Source organism: Boleophthalmus pectinirostris, unplaced genomic scaffold (assembly GCF_026225935.1).
Source record: "Boleophthalmus pectinirostris isolate CB_2022bp ecotype Guang Dong unplaced genomic scaffold, ASM2622593v1 HiC_scaffold_2, whole genome shotgun sequence".
Classification (NCBI taxonomy): Eukaryota; Metazoa; Chordata; class Actinopteri; order Gobiiformes; family Gobiidae; genus Boleophthalmus; species Boleophthalmus pectinirostris.
Window position 1 is genome coordinate 27,290,341 of NW_026571152.1, and position 18,443 is coordinate 27,308,783.

At 38.6% G+C, this 18,443-nt stretch overlaps 1 protein-coding gene across 2 annotated transcripts in view; it reads left to right on the forward strand.

The window, feature by feature from the left end:
* Positions 1–18,443, forward strand: part of si:ch211-212o1.2 (uncharacterized protein LOC492735 homolog) — a 52,178-nt gene that overhangs the window by 17,219 nt on the left and 16,516 nt on the right. Inside the window, exons 5-6 of one of the 2 annotated variants that reach the window (XM_020935048.2) lie at positions 4,109–4,321; positions 7,525–9,949. In XM_020935048.2, coding sequence (XP_020790707.1) covers positions 4,109–4,321; positions 7,525–7,646 — 335 coding nt within the window. In that variant the 3' untranslated portion in view covers positions 7,647–9,949. Of the gene's footprint in view, positions 1–4,108; positions 4,322–7,524; positions 9,950–18,443 lie in introns of those variants that run through there. The other variant, XM_055155953.1, reaches the window with a different exon arrangement.

The window sequence follows — 18,443 nt, forward strand, 5'->3', positions numbered from 1 at the left end:
TCAGGTCAAATGTGTTTCTGAAGTAGGGACCAGTGAAACAGGGGGCAGAGGCAGCACAGATTAAACTTAAACACAGAGACGTGACATTCACAGCTGACACTCCACAGGCCGTGAGCAGTGGAGGGGTCAGTGGCCACACACACACACACACACACACACACACCCTATGAGCACACCTGAAGAGGCCACGGCTCAGACCACACATGGGGGCGGTACAATGACATGGAAACCTGTCATGTCAAACGTCTAACTGTTTCCAACGGTCACAGACAAAGACGGCGACATCACGGCACAGGAAGGAGAAAAGCTGAGAGGTGACATCTCCAGCTGTGATGTCGCGGCGGAGCTGGGGTCAAAGGGGCACTGTTAAAAGCAAAGGAGACAAGGATTGAGCTGGACCACAGAGGACAGCTTTAGTCAGGCACAAAATCCCCAGTAAACTGTAAAAAAAAAAAGGCTGTAGGCTTTTAGTTTCTTAGTCGATTAAACAGTGGATGGTGTCTTAGTCAACCAAAATTTCTATTAGTGGATTAATCATTTTATGTATTTATTTAGTTATTTATTTTTTTATTGTGATAGAGTCAGTACAAACAATAAAATACATTTTGACTTGAGGGAATAGGGAGTGAAATACATCAAGATTTGTAGAGGGTGAGACAATAAGAATGACTTCTATTCTACTTATATGGGAATGTAAATGTGTATAAGAGTAGGTAATTAATAAAACTGAAAAAATTTAAGAAAGAAGAGGGAAAAAAAAATAATAGTTACCTTTTAGTAGCTAATTCTAGTATCTATAATTTGTGATTCTTCTTAATTATCCAACCAACGACTGTACAAACGTTATCAAATAGGCTTAACACTGCAAAAAAATGTGAAAAAATGCCTTACTAATGCAAAGAAAATATGCACACGATATTATTTAGCCTGAAAAAAATGATTCTATGATATACTGAATGGCAAATCTATATAGTAATTATCGAGACCCTAAACTTACTACTGTATGTACTGAAGTGTTGACACAGGCATAATTGGATGTAATTACCATGACCATCCCTAATGCTAATTTAATGTTTGAGTCTTTAAAGAGCACTCACCTTTAAATGTGTAAATAACTGTGGCGATGATAATAATGATAATGCTTTATAATGTACACATATTAATCAGCAGGACGGCTCATTTGTTGACAGGCAGCATAATCCTGCTCTAAATTAGTGCTAATTGGATACCATAGAGAACTTGTGGGTAGTGTATCCATTAACGTCATTTTCACATATACGTAATAGACCCCTTAGTTGGAAGGCATTATATGTGCTTTTGCATACTTTTTCTTTTCTTTTTTTGACAGGTGACAGTTTTTATTACCCCCACCACCATCAACCAATAAAATGTGAAATATTAATATATGTATTAGGGATGTAACAATAATGGAAATATCTCAATATCATATTGTCAAAGTTTCACAATAATACCGTAGGCTGTCACAATATATATCGAATTACAAAATCTTTTGCTTAAATTTATTTTTTTATAGTAGCAGTAGCTAATAAACATTGGGAACTACATATCCCATGATTCATCATTTCAGTGCAGACAACATGAAGAAATATGTTTTTACCTTAATTCTTGCGATTATGACTGGAATAATGTACACCAAAATATTTTCAGGGTATTTTAAAAACAAAAAAGTGTTCCATCTACAGTTATACCAGCCTCTCCAAAATATTGCAATAAATATTGTACTGTTAGATGCATATTGTGATAATATCGTACCGAGAGATTTGGATATCATTACATTCCTAACGTATATTGTAGTTTAAATTAAATACTCAAGATTAAAAATGCATGCCCCCTTTCAAGACTGCATATTACACTATTTTCTGAGCTGTTATTTCCTCATCCAAAACATGCATGGAGTTGTGTTTTGTTTCATTCACACACGTTTAACACACAAACTCTGCATATTTAGGCTGTGACCTTTCAACCTTAAAACTCTGTTCCACCTTGTGATGTCATGTGGTCATACATGAAGTGCTCTGATGTGTTTTTAAACTCCATACACCTTCACTAGAATCATTTGGGATGAATTCAGCTCTGGAATTGCCAATTTCTAAAGGGAAAAGGTTTGCTGTTAAATTAAAAAAAGTACCACTACATGACATCACAAGGTGGAACAGGGCATTCTGAGCTTTGGAGATGTAGACAGATTAATAAACTTTTAAACTAAAGGATTACTCAAACGTGACAATGAAACAAAAGACAACCCCAGGTATGTTTTTGAGGAGGTAACAGCATGGCAAAAAGCTCACAAGAGTCAATTTTGTGTGATTTAGGACCTTTAACTGGTGTAGTACTAAATTAACAATGTGGTAATATTTGTTATATTTTATGTGTAATTATTATTCTTATAAGTAAGTAAGTAACACTTAAATTATCACTCAAGTTGCATTCAAATTAACACAATTATGAAAAAAAAGGACTTATTGACTTTGAAAGTGAAAAATCCCATGCGGCCGTGAATGCAGCATTAATTCTAAATCATAGCCCTGACATCAGTACTAAAATGCCTGCAGCCTCGTGACCGTTCTGTTTCTGTCTTTTCTGAGGATGAAATTTTAATTAAATCGGTGTTTCAAGAGGACATCCACATCCCACCGCTGTTTTCTATTCCCCAGTCTCCACCTGAGCTCCAGCTGCACCTACCTCCAATAAAATCAGGCCACATTTGACTGTAGACCCCGGGGAGCCACTAAAGGAATAATGTGTTGTTCTTTTTGAAAGGGGGGAGGACATTTGCAGTAGTTGTTTTAATTTAAGGGTGCTGGTGATGATTTGTGGTTAGATCTTTGTATGTCTTTTATTCACAAAGTCTCTTGTTTGGGGGGTCATGTGTTAAATATTTCTCCTTGATTGCTCATTTCAGAGGCCCATGTTATGGTATTTTCTGATCTATTTATAAAGTTTCCTCATCAAAAACATACCTGGAGTTGTGTTTTGTATCGTTTGCACATGTTAAACACACAAACCCTGCATATTCAAGTTCTTTCTCAGACAGAAAACACCTTGTGATGTTATGTGGTAATACAGGAAGTGCTCCACTGTGTTTTTAAACTCTGTACACATTCACTAAAATCTAAACTAAAGGTAAATGGTAGATGGTAACTTCAAATCTACAGCTTCTTTGACATCACTTCATGCTTTGGAGATGTAGACAGACTAATAAACTTGTGAATGAAACAAAATACAACTCCAGATATGTTTTTGATGATGAAGTAACAACATTATAACATGGCTAAAAGCTCACAAGAGTCAATTTTGTGTAATATAATAGTCCTTTAGTAGCCTACAACCTCACTCTCCCTTATGTCTATAGTATATAGTATATCAGATCTTTATTAATATGGAAACAGAGACAAGCGAATTTAAGATGCCAATTGTTCTAGGCTAGTTTTTGCATTTGCCTAAACTACTTTTGAACCCAGGATGCCGACAGTCTTTGTATGGGATTAGGAACTATTGTAATTCCATAATTCTACAACTAGGTTATTCTGTAGTTATGGGTAAAATTTAAAGATATATTACGCAGAATTGGCTCTTGTGAGATTTAAGCATTGTTATAATGTCGTTACCTCATCGTAAACAGACCTGGAGTTGTGTTTTGTTTCATTCACATGTTGGCATAATCCTTCTTGAGTAATATTGTTAGTCTGTCTACATCTCCAAAGCTCAAAAAGCTCTGTTCCACCTTGTGATGTCATCAAGTAGTTTTCAAGTTAAGCACCTTTTACCTTTAGTTCAACAGAAAATGGCAATTCCAGAGATTAAATTATCCAAATGAGAGTGTACGAAGTTTAAAAACACAGTGAAGCACTTCCTGTATTTCCACATTACATCACAAATTGGAACAGTGTTTTCTGTTTGAGCCCTCAGCCTAAATATGCAGGGTTTGTGTGAATGAAACAAAGCACAACTTGGGGTATTTTTTGATGAGGAAACAACATTATAACAGACCAGAAAATAGTGTAAAGTTGGCCCTTTTAAAGAGACAAAGTATCTTGACTAGAATGAGTAATCAGTGGTTTGTTTTGTTCATTTTCCTCCATCACAGAGGCCTTGGCTACATCTTATCCTTGGGACTGCTATGTCTTTGCGCTGGCGGTCTTTGTAACTCTGACCAATCAGATCCACAAATGGAGCCACTCGTACTTCGGGCTCCCGCGCTGGGTTCGGCTGCTTCAGGACTGTCACCTAGTCCTGCCCCGAAAGCACCACCGCATCCACCACGTCTCCCCACACGAGACCTACTACTGCATCACTACAGGTGAGTACAGGGAGAGGTGAGCAGTAATAGCCAAACAAGTGTAAAATTACTCTGTTTAGTTTGCATGGTAAAGGGGATACATTATGCAAAATCAAGTATTTTAGAACTTTTAACCTGGTCATAATTGTTTTCCCTTCTCATTTACCCTCATTTACGTTAGAGTAATTGTTATTCTACTGCTTTCACAATGCCATTCTTCCTATACATATGTGCACTGTTCTTTACTTGTTTGTGTGTTTGCAAATCCAGAATATCTCTCTGCTTTGTTATGTAGTCTGGTCTGCATGCCCTCTGTTGCGCCTCAAACCCAGTCAAACGTGATCTTGCAATCAGATATTTGATGCATGTGAAACAAAGGAATTCATTGGTCACCTATCGTTTACAAACAAGATCACTTCATCCTTCATCTCAGAGATTAGTGCTTCACTCATTGCAGAAATCTGCAGTGTTTTATAGTTCCCTGCTGGCTAATTGGCCAATCTACCTGTAAGTCACGCCCATCTGAACTTGTGGAGCTACAAGACTGACCAGACTCACATTTTTGCAAAGTACTGAAGAAGTATGATCGAAGGCTTGATAAATGTAGGATTCAGCAACGCTACTGTGATCTGCAGCTATCCATCAGCACTGTAGTTATGAACCAAAACTCAGCTGACTTGTTCTTTAAATTTTAGATACATTTTGGGATATAAAATGGACAAATTATGACTATATACCAGACAAAAGCATAGCTCTGTTTATAGTTTGCCTCGCATACTGGCAGAAGCTACCCAAGATTCTCATTGAATATGTGTTGTCTGAGTGGCCATCTTCTCTTGTTGTAATCAGCAGATGACTTAATGTCCAACAAATCTGACAAAATGGCCGCTGTGTCTGTACGTAGGTCTGTCTGCGGGCATCTTATAAATAACTAAGAGAAGCGTTTGTGTTAGCGTGTGTGTGCAAGTCTTCAGAGACTGGCGTCCTGTGTAATAGATCCACATCCTGTATTCTGTGTGCATCTGGGTGAGGAAGGGTGAGGGGAGGATGGAGGAGAGGAGACTCAGGGGGGCCCGGGCCAGTACGTCACCCGGAGCCCCAGTGGACGACAGATGTGTGTGCTCCTCTGCATACTCCAGCATCTGCGTGGAGCCTCTTTGACCTCCTCATTGCTTCCTAACCTGTGTGTGTGGGTGGGAGGTGGGTGGGAGGTGGTCGTGTGGTGGAGGAGGGGGGGGGAGCACCCACAGGGGACGGCCGGCCCACCACACGCTCCCTCCCTCAGCCTCTCTGCCTGGGCCGAGCTACCATTCCACTGGGGCTCGCCTGGCTGCCTTTGTGTTCGCCACCGGCTGACAATCCCCATGTATATTTAATGCTAACCTGCTGTCTGTTCTAACAAATAGGACTTCACAGGCAAGAGGAGGAGGGGGGCACAGGGATCTGGAGGGGGAAAAACAAGTGAAAGAAAGAATCGAGAATAGCAAGGGGGTCGCAAACAGGACAGCCAACTATGTCCCACAGCCATAGCACCCAGTTTATGCTAACACGTCATTATTCCTACTTGTGTACTTTGAAGCTAAGACTGCTAAGCTAATATGTATTGTGCTAACGACTCTACATCATAATTAAGCACAGCCCCTGTAGCTTTCTCTCTCTGGTTCCCATTTTTACTTTACATATTTGATAATTCTCTCACGTCCAAGGTTGAATTATAATTGGCCCAAAGAGAAATTAATATTTTTGGTCATGTGATTGTGCTGGTGGTCTTAGTCTTCTTAATAAGGCTTTAACATTAGCAAGTCTGTGTCAGGCTAAAACTCATTTTAGTTAAGTGTGCACTGTGTAACTTTTCTGATGGAGTGTCCGCCATCTGCTTGTTTCCATGGAGATATGAGTGCTTTGCCTGCTGGAGAGAGTAGAAGCTGCAGGATGAGAAGTGGCATATATTTACTATACAGTATAAATATCACAGTCATTTCACAGATACACCCGATCTAATGAACATTTATAAATGATGATTAATAGCGGTGTAACAATAACCAAAATATCGTGATATTGTATCTTCAAAAGTCTCTCAATAATATCATGGGCCATCACAATATATCGGATCACAAGTTTCTTTGCTTAAATTCATTGTTATGTTGCAGCAATAGCTAAAAAAGCAGAGGGAACTACATTGACTATGATCCTTTGCTCCAAGTTGGCGCTAACTACATGAAAAAATAGCATTTCTAAGTATTTTTAAATCTTAGTTCTTTGAATTAAGTCTTGTCAATGCATTTTAAGAGGAAAAAGTACAATATTCACAATTTTGTTAACCTCCACAAAATATCGCAATTAATATCGTACCGTGAGAGCTGGATATCGTTACATCCCTAATTAATTTTTTGGCATGTTTTGGTCTAATAAGGAAAGTAGGAAACTCCTTGTTAAAACATGGTTTAGGGCTGTTTAAACAGTATTTGCAAAGCAGAGGAAACATGTTGTACTTTTTAAAACTTTTGCCTATTGCTATTTTAAGACAGCTAATATGCAAAAGCGTATGTAATCTTTTACTTAAGCATGGAGCTGTGTACCATTTGAGTGGCTTGTCAGTATGAAATCTTAATAAGCTTTTCTTCCATATAATCTGTGTGTTTGCCTGAGGCCATGCATTGAACATGTTTACCTCTGACATATTTAAACCCACGTAGAATGTAATCCTGGGTTTGCATAAGGACTAAGGGTGTCTCAGGAGACTGGTGCCACGGTGACACTGTTAGAGATGTAGTGTGTGCATATGATTGGATATAAAGCAGCAGAGATGGGGGTTAACAGGAGACAGCTGTGAGAGGCTGAGCACATGTAGTCGAATGAGAAGCTAATACACCAGTGGAAAGGCAAACAAAGAGGAAGAAAATGTCATATAAGAAGTTATAATTGTAGATTTTTTTATTCCACCCTGAAGAGGAACTTGCAACAACAGATTTAAGCTGTTCATAAATACAAAAGCATCCTCACGTAATGCTTAAACAGGATTGAGTTGTTGTTTTTTTTTTTTGCTTTCATATTTAACTCAACAAATCGAAGACATAAGTTATGATAAATTTGTTCTTGTTTTTTTCCCCCATTTCCATAAAACTCCTCCCCACCTTCGCTCCCTACATATGTCACCCTCTCCCTACCCCGTCACCCTTTCCATGCCCCTCCACCCTCCCCATGCCCCCTCACATTTGTTAAAGGTTGGTGTAACTACCCTCTGGACCAGCTCGGCTTCTGGAGGTGGATGGAGCGCGCCATCGAACACTTGACGGGACTGAAGCCTCGATCAGATGACATGGCCTGGGCAAAGAAAACCCACTGACAACAAACTTAACATTCTTCTCATTTCTTTACGCTTCTGGCTTTTTGCAAAAAAATCCAAGATGGTTGCCGTGACTTGGGTTGTGTTCTTCAGTGGCCACTGGGCTGGTTGGTTTAGCTGTGTTTCACCAGTTTGTGCTTGATATGTGGGAGCGTGATGTTCTTGGAGGTTGGGCTCTCCAGGACTGACGCCATGTTGCCTGTCATTGGTACATTCTTCAGACATACAGGGTCACGTGCGTTCACTGTAATTTCTGATTTGTTTGCTTAAAAACATTTTCACATAATTGCCCATGCTAAGAACTTATTAAGAACTTAAAGGTGTATTGCGCAACTTTCCTGTTGGAGGGTCCGCAACCTGTTTGTCTTCATGGAGATGTTAATGCTGTGGTTTAAATTCTAAGTGTGATATTCAGCTAATCTGTCTTGCATTTTTATATCTTAAAAACATTATTTCTTACCATGAATGAGGTAATTTGGCCTGCAAGTCTCCATGAAGTTTATGGCCATACTGTGGAACATTCTAGACACATCTCCATGGAGACAAGCAGGTGACAGATACACAATAATGCACCTTTAAGAAATATTTATAGTGTAAGATAGGAAAATGGCATATTTGGTGTGTGAAAAATATTGCTGTTAGGATAACATTTGAATCTGTAAGGATGTTTAAAGTTATAGACGTGTTGATAAAAGTCCTTTATCACGCTATGTTTAAGGCAACCTCTGCATTATTCAATTTAGCTTATTTGACTCAATTACATCCCCCCGTCCCCAAATTAAAATGTTGTCTCCTTTAGGGCTAGAGTGAGTAGTGGAGTGCATTATCTCCCAGTGTTATCTAATGTCATGGATATTCAGTCATTATATACACTGGGGATTGGACCAAAGGTGGAGCTTTAATTGAAGTTCTTGTCTTTTATGGAGACAAGATTAAAACACGCTCTACCACACTTTTCCAAACAGGCCACACTTCTTCATAAACAACATTATGAACAACATTTAAAAATACTTACAGATACAATGAATAGTTATTCAAAAATACACGTGTGTTGTTGGTGTAACATACAAGGTTATGTTTCTTAAAAGGTCTTCATGAGAAATATTTGTGTGGAGAATTTAGGGTAAGTCCATCGTGTGATATGATAGAACTAAGACTAAGTGGTTGGTAAATAAGCATTTCGTTTTTTTGCACTTTTTGAGGAGACAGCCATCAAGCGGTTTCTACGCCATGTGCTCATAGGCAGACAAACCAGTGGCTCAAGTTTATGCTGTTCATTGACTTAAGATTGAGTTTGCAGTTTAGCATCACTTGGCTTTTTCTCCACCTCAGACAGTTAACAGCATTTGTTCAGCACTAATAAAATGCAATTACGAAGAGGATTGAAATGGGGGCTCATTGCTGTACGACATTCCACGCTCTCACACCGAGAAGACAGTGAAAACAGTTGTGTACGACGCTAATTAGTGCCACTGAACGCCACACTGTGCGGAAACTGTAAAAATGTGTCACAATTCTGTAAACCCAATTGTTCTCTCAGTTTGAGGCGACACAAAGGTAAAACGCATTGATCACACTCCACTGACTGGTGATCACTGCTGATGAGGCTGTGTGAGGAGGGAGAGCTGTGTGATTTGTTTTCATCTTTAGATAAGTCACAAAGGTCAATTAAAATAGCACTTTATTTTGACAACATACTCTCTGTTACATCTGTTATACTTCTATGCCTAAAAACAACAAAAAGTTTGGGCATTGTGCAAATGTGAATACAAATTAATGGTTTGCATTTTTAAAACCTCATTTTACTCACATTTCAACATAAAAAATGTTTAAACTGAAACATTTTAGATACAATAATAGTGTCATCTCTTAAAACTTTTACACAAAGTATAAATAGAAACTTACTTTTTTACTTTGTTGCTTTTATCGTGCAAATTCAATAGTTGCTAATACATTTCACACATTTTCAGTAACATAATTCATGCAGGCCTATCATATAATTTAGCTTGTAATTACACTTGACTCAATGCCCTTCTCTTTTGTTATTAAGGTTGTACAATAACAGCCTGTTCCACCTACGTAGTTCTTGAAGCTCATTGAAATCATGTCGAAATCACATCTTCTTGCTCTGCTCTGCCACTTGGTTCTGTTGTTTCTGGCTTTATAATTTTCTATTTTTATGGACAAACTTAAGCCTTGTAGAGTTACAATTCTAATGTTCCATTCAGCAGCTGTTCGCGCGCTGCTTGTCTGCCTTAATGTTTTTATCTGCTCTTTGATTTAAATAAAGGTTTATTAACTCAGATGTCGACTGTTCAATGGTAGCACTGTGGGGAGTGCTCACTTTTAGTTGTAGGTCATTTTTTGTTTTACATTTTATCATTTACATTTTCTTAGCTTTATTGTTGCTAAACTTTTTCTTCTGCTGGTCGGTTGCATGCCTGTAAGAAAGAGAATATCCACTTTGGGATGAATAAAGGTAATACAGATTCTGAACTACACTATTTAATTTATTCAAATGAAACCTGTAAACAACAAAATATCCATCCTGTCCCAATTTTTTCAATATTTTATGTACTTTCACAGCATTTAAATTGCCTTTGCCAAAAGCAGATTAACAGGGTTACAAAAATTCTTCATAGAATTGTGTTGGGACAAACTGTTGTTTTTGGTTAACTCCAACTTAATTATTGACTATTTTTTATTGGACAGTTGTGTAGTTTTAATATTCAATTATAATTAAACTATATTGTGTTCAAACAAATACATAAAAATAAACACTGCTACACTCATTTTTATCATTACAGTACATTTCATTTGCATTAAGACATTTTAAATGTCAGATTTTGGTTAAATACAGTTTTGAATGTAATGCAATCTAATGACATTTGTGTCACATAATCATGAGACTGAGATGAATTTGAAGTATAATAGCATCTGTTTTGGATAATCAGTGTGAAGACAAATCATGTGCCAGTGTTATGGGCTGATAACATCCATAGAGTACACAGAGCATAATGAATAAAGTTGTACATAATGAATAAACTTGCATACGGATACAGCCCATCATCAGTGAAAAGTGAAAATACCTCATAGTCACACAGTTTGTTCTCAGTCTTTCCAGAAGCAGGTCTCATTCTCTCATCCAGGGAGATGGAAAACATTAGGCCAGGGCCCATCACAGCACTCTGCTTCTCCTCAAAACAAAAATATTTCTTTCTGGTTACAGGGCAGTCAAATGAAGAGAGGAGCACATCGTTTTGTGTAGTTGTAACACAAAACTATTAGAATATATTGACAAAGAAATAGTAAATGCAAAGCATGTTGCAATTTAAAATCACATAAATAACTTTAAAAGAAGCCAGAGCAAAGTCTTGAATGCAGCACTTTTTCATACTGCTAAAGCAACGTCGCCCTCTAGTGGCAGAGATTTGGGATTTATTTCGTTTTTATTTGAACTAAAAAAAGGCATTTCACAAGCAGAGTTGAAACATCTTAATTCAGTTAGTTTATTAATAAACTGACCACTGCTTTCAGAAAAGAAATTAATGTTCAAACTTTTATTCAACCATTCTTTTTGCACCCTGGCTTTAGTTGTCTTTGCACTTTAACTGGGGAAAGAGTCACCGATTGGTCACTCCTCCTTTGACCTCCAGCTGCTGTCAAAAACTACAACACTTCAGGTAGGCCTATTCCCACTGGCTTTACAGTAACCCACGAATCTCATTTCGCATTTAGCTTCAATCTGACACACAGCCAAACACATTCTTTTGAAAACCACAATAACAAAGTGACAATCCTTTCCCCTTTCATTTGGCTGTCACTTCTCAGGAGACAGCAGCCCTCGCGCGCAGGAGCCTGTAGTCCGTCAGAGGAGCAGGTATTCGCGCGTACACCTCCACACTGTGAGGGGGTGTCGTGTTGCCGAATACTCGCTGATCTCACGTCTTCATATAGCTCACTGCTGGAGCTCTTTTGTCTTTCCCACATTACTGCCATCACGTTGACTGTTAAAGCCCGCGCTAACAAGACGCCACACACCCCTCCAGTCTCTGCGTGGCGGTGACATATTGGATCGCACTATGCTGATGTGCTTGGCTGATCGGCGCGCCATGCTGTTAGCTATTAAAGTTTCTAACAGATACACTGAGAACACGGGGCTTGATGGCAACACTTTGGGCGGCGAGATGCAGGAGCCAACAGCGTGCAGCACTTAGCTCGAGTTTGCCGCAAGAAAAGTTTTTTGGATTGTCAAAATGTGCAAAATAAGACCTGGGAAAGTAGTGCATCGGTTTAGACTGTCTTTCTCTTGATGAATTCATTGACCAGGTCTGTCAGCTGTGTGTCTCCCTGTACCTAAATTAGATGGACTTACATTTGGACGTTTTTATTTATGTGCAGCAGTGAATCAGGATCAGAATTACCTCCATTCGTTAAAGGGGACATTGAAAAGAATTTCTGTTTAGGAATGATTCTGGTGCAGATTGGTCCGACCAGTGCAAAATCAGGCCCCCATGACCTTTCGTTTGCCCTAAGAACTTTACTGAAACAAAATAAAAGTTTGAGAAGTTTTGGACAGAAATACAAATAATGACCTTTATGCAAAAGCAGTTTCTTTAGGCTACATAGACCATAGTCCAGTGGCGCAGATACACATCCGTCAGTCAGGGCAGGTGTGACTATAAAAGTAGTGTACCACCAGCAAGAATGGCAGTGCGTGCATGTTTAATGAAACTGTAAAGCAGGGCTGTACGCTCAGACAAATGAATAATAACATTGCATTCATCGGTAAAAAAGCTAGGACTATAAGAAACATAAGATACCTATTACCAATATTGAGAATGTGCATCGATTAACATACTTTTTTTATTTCAATGTCATAGCATCAAATTGTGAAAGTGACTAATTCAAGTCTAATTGCAAGAATAGATAACATTTAATTATCAACATTTTAGCTGTTGTTTTTACACTTACGTGCTTTTGCAGAAAGCACATGAACGTGTTCATAAATTCCAAATTGTTAACAGTGACAGAGAAATTGGTGCAAATCTAATTAAAGTTGTAACTTCGGTTTCATCGCCCGGTGCGGTCTCTGGGGTGGATGTGGCGGCAGTGCGCGCTCTGCTCCGCGCTGTGAGAGAGGCAGAGCGGTGTCATCCAGAGGTGTGTTCACGCCTTATAGGCCACAGCGTTTCCACATGAAAATATATTCTGTAGTGCACCTGCGGGCACTCGCTCAGGTGAGAAAGCCAATTATGCCAGAGGTGAAGCAAAAAACATTCAGAGAAAATCTAGTCCGTGATATGGGTCATACACAGACAACGTGCAACATAAACCACCTCCTAATACAAACTTAATAGTTTCGGAATTAACTTTTTCTGCATGTTTAATTGTGATAAAATGTTACAGCTCAGTTTGACATTAGACTACAGTCTGCTGTAAGTGTATCTGCTCAGTTATAGAGCTGCCCAGCACCACCTACTGGCTAAAATGTTTCATAACAATTCATAATAGAAACAAAATGAAATAGTCTTATTTATATTCAGAACAAAACTGCACACAAGTGAATCAGAAAATGACACAGATGTTAATTATGCATTTTGTGAATATTTTCTTTTCACATTTTCTGCAAATTCAACAATCATGCATGATCCATGGTCTGACCCTCCCAGCTCTATGGCAACATTTGACCCATGCTTCAAAACCTCTGGACCAAAGTGGTGTTATATGTTTAATGTTGTTTATAATGTTGTTTATTCATCAAAAACGTACCTGGAGGTTGTGTTTTGTTTAATTCACACATGTCTAACAAACAAATCCTGCATATTTAGACTGAGTTCTTCTCTCAGACGGAAAACACTCCTTCACAAGAATTTGGATAATTTTAGCCCTGGACTTGTCAGTCCCCACTGAACAAAAGCTGTTAACTTGAAACCCAGCGCTTCATCACATCACAAGGTGGAACAGAGTATTTTGAGCTTTGGAGATTTAGACAGACTAATAGTAAAAGATTAATCAAATATGGGTAACAAACCACAAAGCACAAAACACAACTCCAGGTATATTTGGATGATGCAACAACATTATAACATTGCTAAAAGCTCACAAGAGTCGATTTTGCCCAATATAAAACCATTGTAATTTGTCCACCACATGTTGAATTGTATGCCTATAATATACAGAAACATAAACAACAGCAGCAATGGTTCATATGTTAACTGAGTGTTGCATGCAGATAGGTAGTGGGTGCTGGGGACAGGGTGATGGGTGGGGGGTGCTGTAGCAGTGTCGTTGGGTGCTTTGGGAGCTGCTGATGAATAGCTGACATAAGACCACAGGGACATGGCTCTGTCAAACTGTCATCCCACTCCCCTCTTCCATGCTCTGGGAATGCTAATTAGGCATGTTCATATTGTGTGGAAGCATCAACACAAGATAGAAATGTGGTTCTTATGAAGGAGCTGATAGTATTAAGGAAAGATGATTTGTGTGGTGGAACTTCTCATTGAATAGTGATGTTTTTGCATTTATAGGCCTGTGTTATAGCACTGTAATCCAGGGCTCAACTGTCTTACTCCACTGAATCGTCTTTACAGGTCATCTGTTTATTTACGGGCGACAGGAGCTCAGTTGGTAGAGCATTTTTCCACTGATCCCAAGGTTGGCAGTTCGAATCCCACTCTCATCCTCAACATCATTGGTAGAGAGGTCAGATCCACTGGTCCACAGGTGAATGGGTGTGTGGTTCCTTGTTGTAAAGCGATTTGAGTGCTTTGACGATGGAAAAGCGCTATATAAAATGCGATTACAACTTTTTCATGGGTTTTGACTTCCTAGTAGAAGTAGATGCAACATTTTGAAGACTTTTTCACATTCAAAAGATTAAGTACTTTGTTTTAAATTGTTAATCGCTAAGGGAATGCTCCTAGTTTTTCTGTCATCGTGTTACGCATGGATATTGTGAAGCAGCAGCATACATTTCAACCATTTTTGCATGGCGGTGACTAGAAAATATTTAGTTTTAAAGTCTGTATTCAACAAATTGCGCATTGTGCTGAACTCTTAATTGCCAATGACTTCTACTCTGACCTGCATGTCAACAGAGGTACACGCTCAATCCACTGAGTCACATGTGATTCGTGCCAAAAGTAAGTCAAAGTGCTTTACAGAAAAAGGAAGACATTAAAATCTCACTACAAATCACAATCATCATAAAATTAACATCAAAAGAGAAGAGTGCGCACTAGAGCCCTTTCAATCACAAAACCCTTACCACACTTTAGCCATGACCTTTTCTCTCATTTTCAGACAACTTAATAATTATAACTAGTTTATTTTATCAAACCGAAAGATTATTACCGAAACTTCAATCATACCCTAATATTTTGTGTCACATTGCCCACAGACGAATGTGTAAACCAGAACAGATAAGCTAATCAAGTGGATATGAAGCTTTAAGTCATTATAAAGATAATCCTTGTGATGTGAGCCAATAAAGTAACTATGGCAACTGGAGCTAGGTGGAGTAGAAGTTTGTCCTTGAGCATCGTGTATTCAGAGGCTTTTAAATGAGAAAGTACTACTGAATACAAATACAGCAAGACAGGACAATACTAGTTTGTATAAAAGAACATGTTTGTTCAGTAATAGACGGTTATTGCATTTCTTTATATTTACCTATATATAGTTGAATTTTACATACTAAACAGTGATGTTGCTAGGTCTACAATTCACCAGCAGATGGCAGCATTGCACTTTAGATCGAGATTGCACGACTTCGTAAATGAAAAAGAGGTCTATTAGTTTGTGGGTGGAAAACCAGCATATGGGTTGCAGTGGGCAATAGAAAATCAATACAAATGCATTATCCTTGTATTTTAATATGCTTATTTATAATGATCCTCTTAAATCTCACATCCTCAGAGCTTGGCCTTAATAATTATAGTTAAATGTTGCTGGATCATGGTAGTGGCCATTACTGACCCCCCACTGGCATCTGCCCATCTGTCGCTACAGTCCAGAGTCGTTTATCATTCATCTGCATGGTCCCACCCCCAACATCTACACTGTTCCCAATGCTCTCTTTATTCCAATAATCGGATATAAAGGTCCACCTTAAATGCACGCTTCAGCTAATTTAACCATTACTTTTTTAACATTACCTGCTTTTCTGCAGTACTACACCATGGTCAATAATAACATACAATGACCTGTTATTGTGGGATTCTGGAGTTTATTATCAAAACTACATTAAGTTAGGTTAGTTTTATTTGCCATTTTTAGTAAGAAAAACGCACAACTCAAAACGCTTGAAGTGCACCATGAGACATTAAAAACAACCATATATACCAACAATAGACATTACAAACGAAATCTGACACTACGAAATAAACTAGATACAAAGAATAAGGAGTTAAAATGTTATCATTTATTCTATAGTACGTCAAATTGACTCTTGTGAGCTTTTAACCATGTTATACTGCTGTTACTTCATCAAAAAACATACCTGGAATTATGTTATTTTTTATTCACATAAGTTTGAGTAATCCTGCATTATTAAGTTCAAAATGCTCTGCTCAACATTGTGATGTCATGACGTGGTAGTTTTCATGTTAACAGCTACCTTCTAACTTTATTTCAGTAAAGATTTCAAATTCCACAGATGTAATTATTCAAATGATTCTAGTTAAGTGTATGGAGTTTAAAAACACAGTGGAGCACTTCCTGTATCACCACATGACATCAAAATGTGGAATGGTTTGTTTTCTGTTTGAGAGAAGAACACAGTCTTAATTTGCAGTGTGTGAATGAAACAAAACACAATTCCAGGTATGTTTTTGATGAGGAAACAGCATTATAACATGGCTTTATGTGATCCATTTAAGGTGCTGCATCAAAGTTCAAAGTGCATTAACATGATTATCAATAGTGAGTCGACCGGCTGCCAATCACACATGACCCTTAGAAACTCAGTCTAATCTTTATGCATTCTTCTGACTTTTAACGCATCAACTTTTGAGACATTTTGAGAGGAAAATGTTGTTTCCAATAACTACATATTCAAAGTGAAAACCTGTCATAATTTGATGCCTGGTTGGTGTAAAAAATATTTAGTTGTAGTGCAAAAAAGTACCCATGAGGAGGCAGAAAAATAAAATGTGTTGAAATGAAATGAATGCGAGCGGGTAAAGAAGTGTAGAAGGATGAAAGAAAAGGAGGAGAGCAGAGAGGGAGCTGTCTCTGGGTTGAGAAGATGTGGGCTGCCGTTTTATTTCCTCTGTGGGAACACAACAACAGGGCTGTCTGTCTGAGGCGCTGACACAGCACAACTGAGACACACATGGGCTCAATCCCACACACAGGCACACACACTTTTGGATGCACACAGTTTTTCCACGCACACTTTTGGATACACACAGTTTTCCACGCACACATTTGGATACACACAGTTTTCTACACGCGCACACACACACACATATTCATACAGACACACACATACACACCCAAACACTACACTACAGAGGAAGGAGACCGGGAGGTTTAAATGTCTGTGTTCAGTTATCACATCCCACAGCCTCCATTCATCGTCTGTACAGTAGACAGGACAGAGTGGATCTGTGCCAGTGTGTAGCAACATGTCTTCAGCACTGGTTAAAAGTGCATTTATATGACAGTGCTCAGATTTCTGCAATTCTTCATATTTAGAAATGGCAAAAAAAATAAAAAAAAATGTGGGCACCATGGCTTTCAAACCAGGCTGTATTAAGGATTCTCAAGAAAATCACTCCCTAATACAGGTGTCAATACTGAAAAAAATAAAATGAAATACTGTAAATTGGACATGTCCTCAATAGTTCCTGTGTACAATAGAACTAGTATAACACCACAGGAACTGCAATTAGTTTGTGTTGAAAATCTATTGTGTAAAAGCAATGCCATTTTATTATCTATCCTGAGCACAACCATCTTCTAAGTATTGGAAGAATGAATGTGAGAGAGAAGGTGTTGTAATGAGCTAACAGTGTCTACTCCCTTACACCCAAGTCACTCCTGAACCAGCCACCACTATGGAAATAAGACACTGAAAGATTGCTGCATTTAATTCTCGCACTATAATCTAATAACAGTTTCAAGAAGTGAAGGTCCAGTATTTGATGTGTGATGCCCCAGTACAGATATATTGAACAAGCAGCTTTTGGGTTCAAATAAGTCTACTGCATCTAGTTATAAAGTGGTGTATCATCCAATATTCAGGAAGAACACATTTGCATGCTAGTTGTTGTTAGCTTTGTATGTGAAAAGCACATATAAACGGATAACTGTGAGTTATTAGGATGCTTGGAATGCATAAGGTAAATGAGGAATAACTTTGGACCACCACAACTTCTATTTTTCAATTTTAAGACCGTAAAAATCAAGTACAACACCTCTAAGTTTTTTACATCACCCATCAGACACAACTTTTCCTAACCTTTGCCTTTTTTACAATCCTCCTATAAAACTCGCGTACAGTGACAGCCGCAACCTCCCCTGTTGTGAGCACTGTGTCCCTGGGGCCCACAGTGGCCTAGGTTTAATTTGACCAGTCACACCGTCGAAGTCAGGGGCCTCTACAAACACGCCTGTATGTGCATCCTGACCTTAGTGCGGAGGTGAGCAGGAGATCAATGCCACAGCAAACACAGGGGCCAGCCCTGACTCTCTCTCTCCTCGGCTTGTCCTGCAGCCGCCTGTGGATGTGTCTGTGTACGGAGAGGATCTGAGGAGGAGAGGCTTTGATTGATCGCCACCTAATAA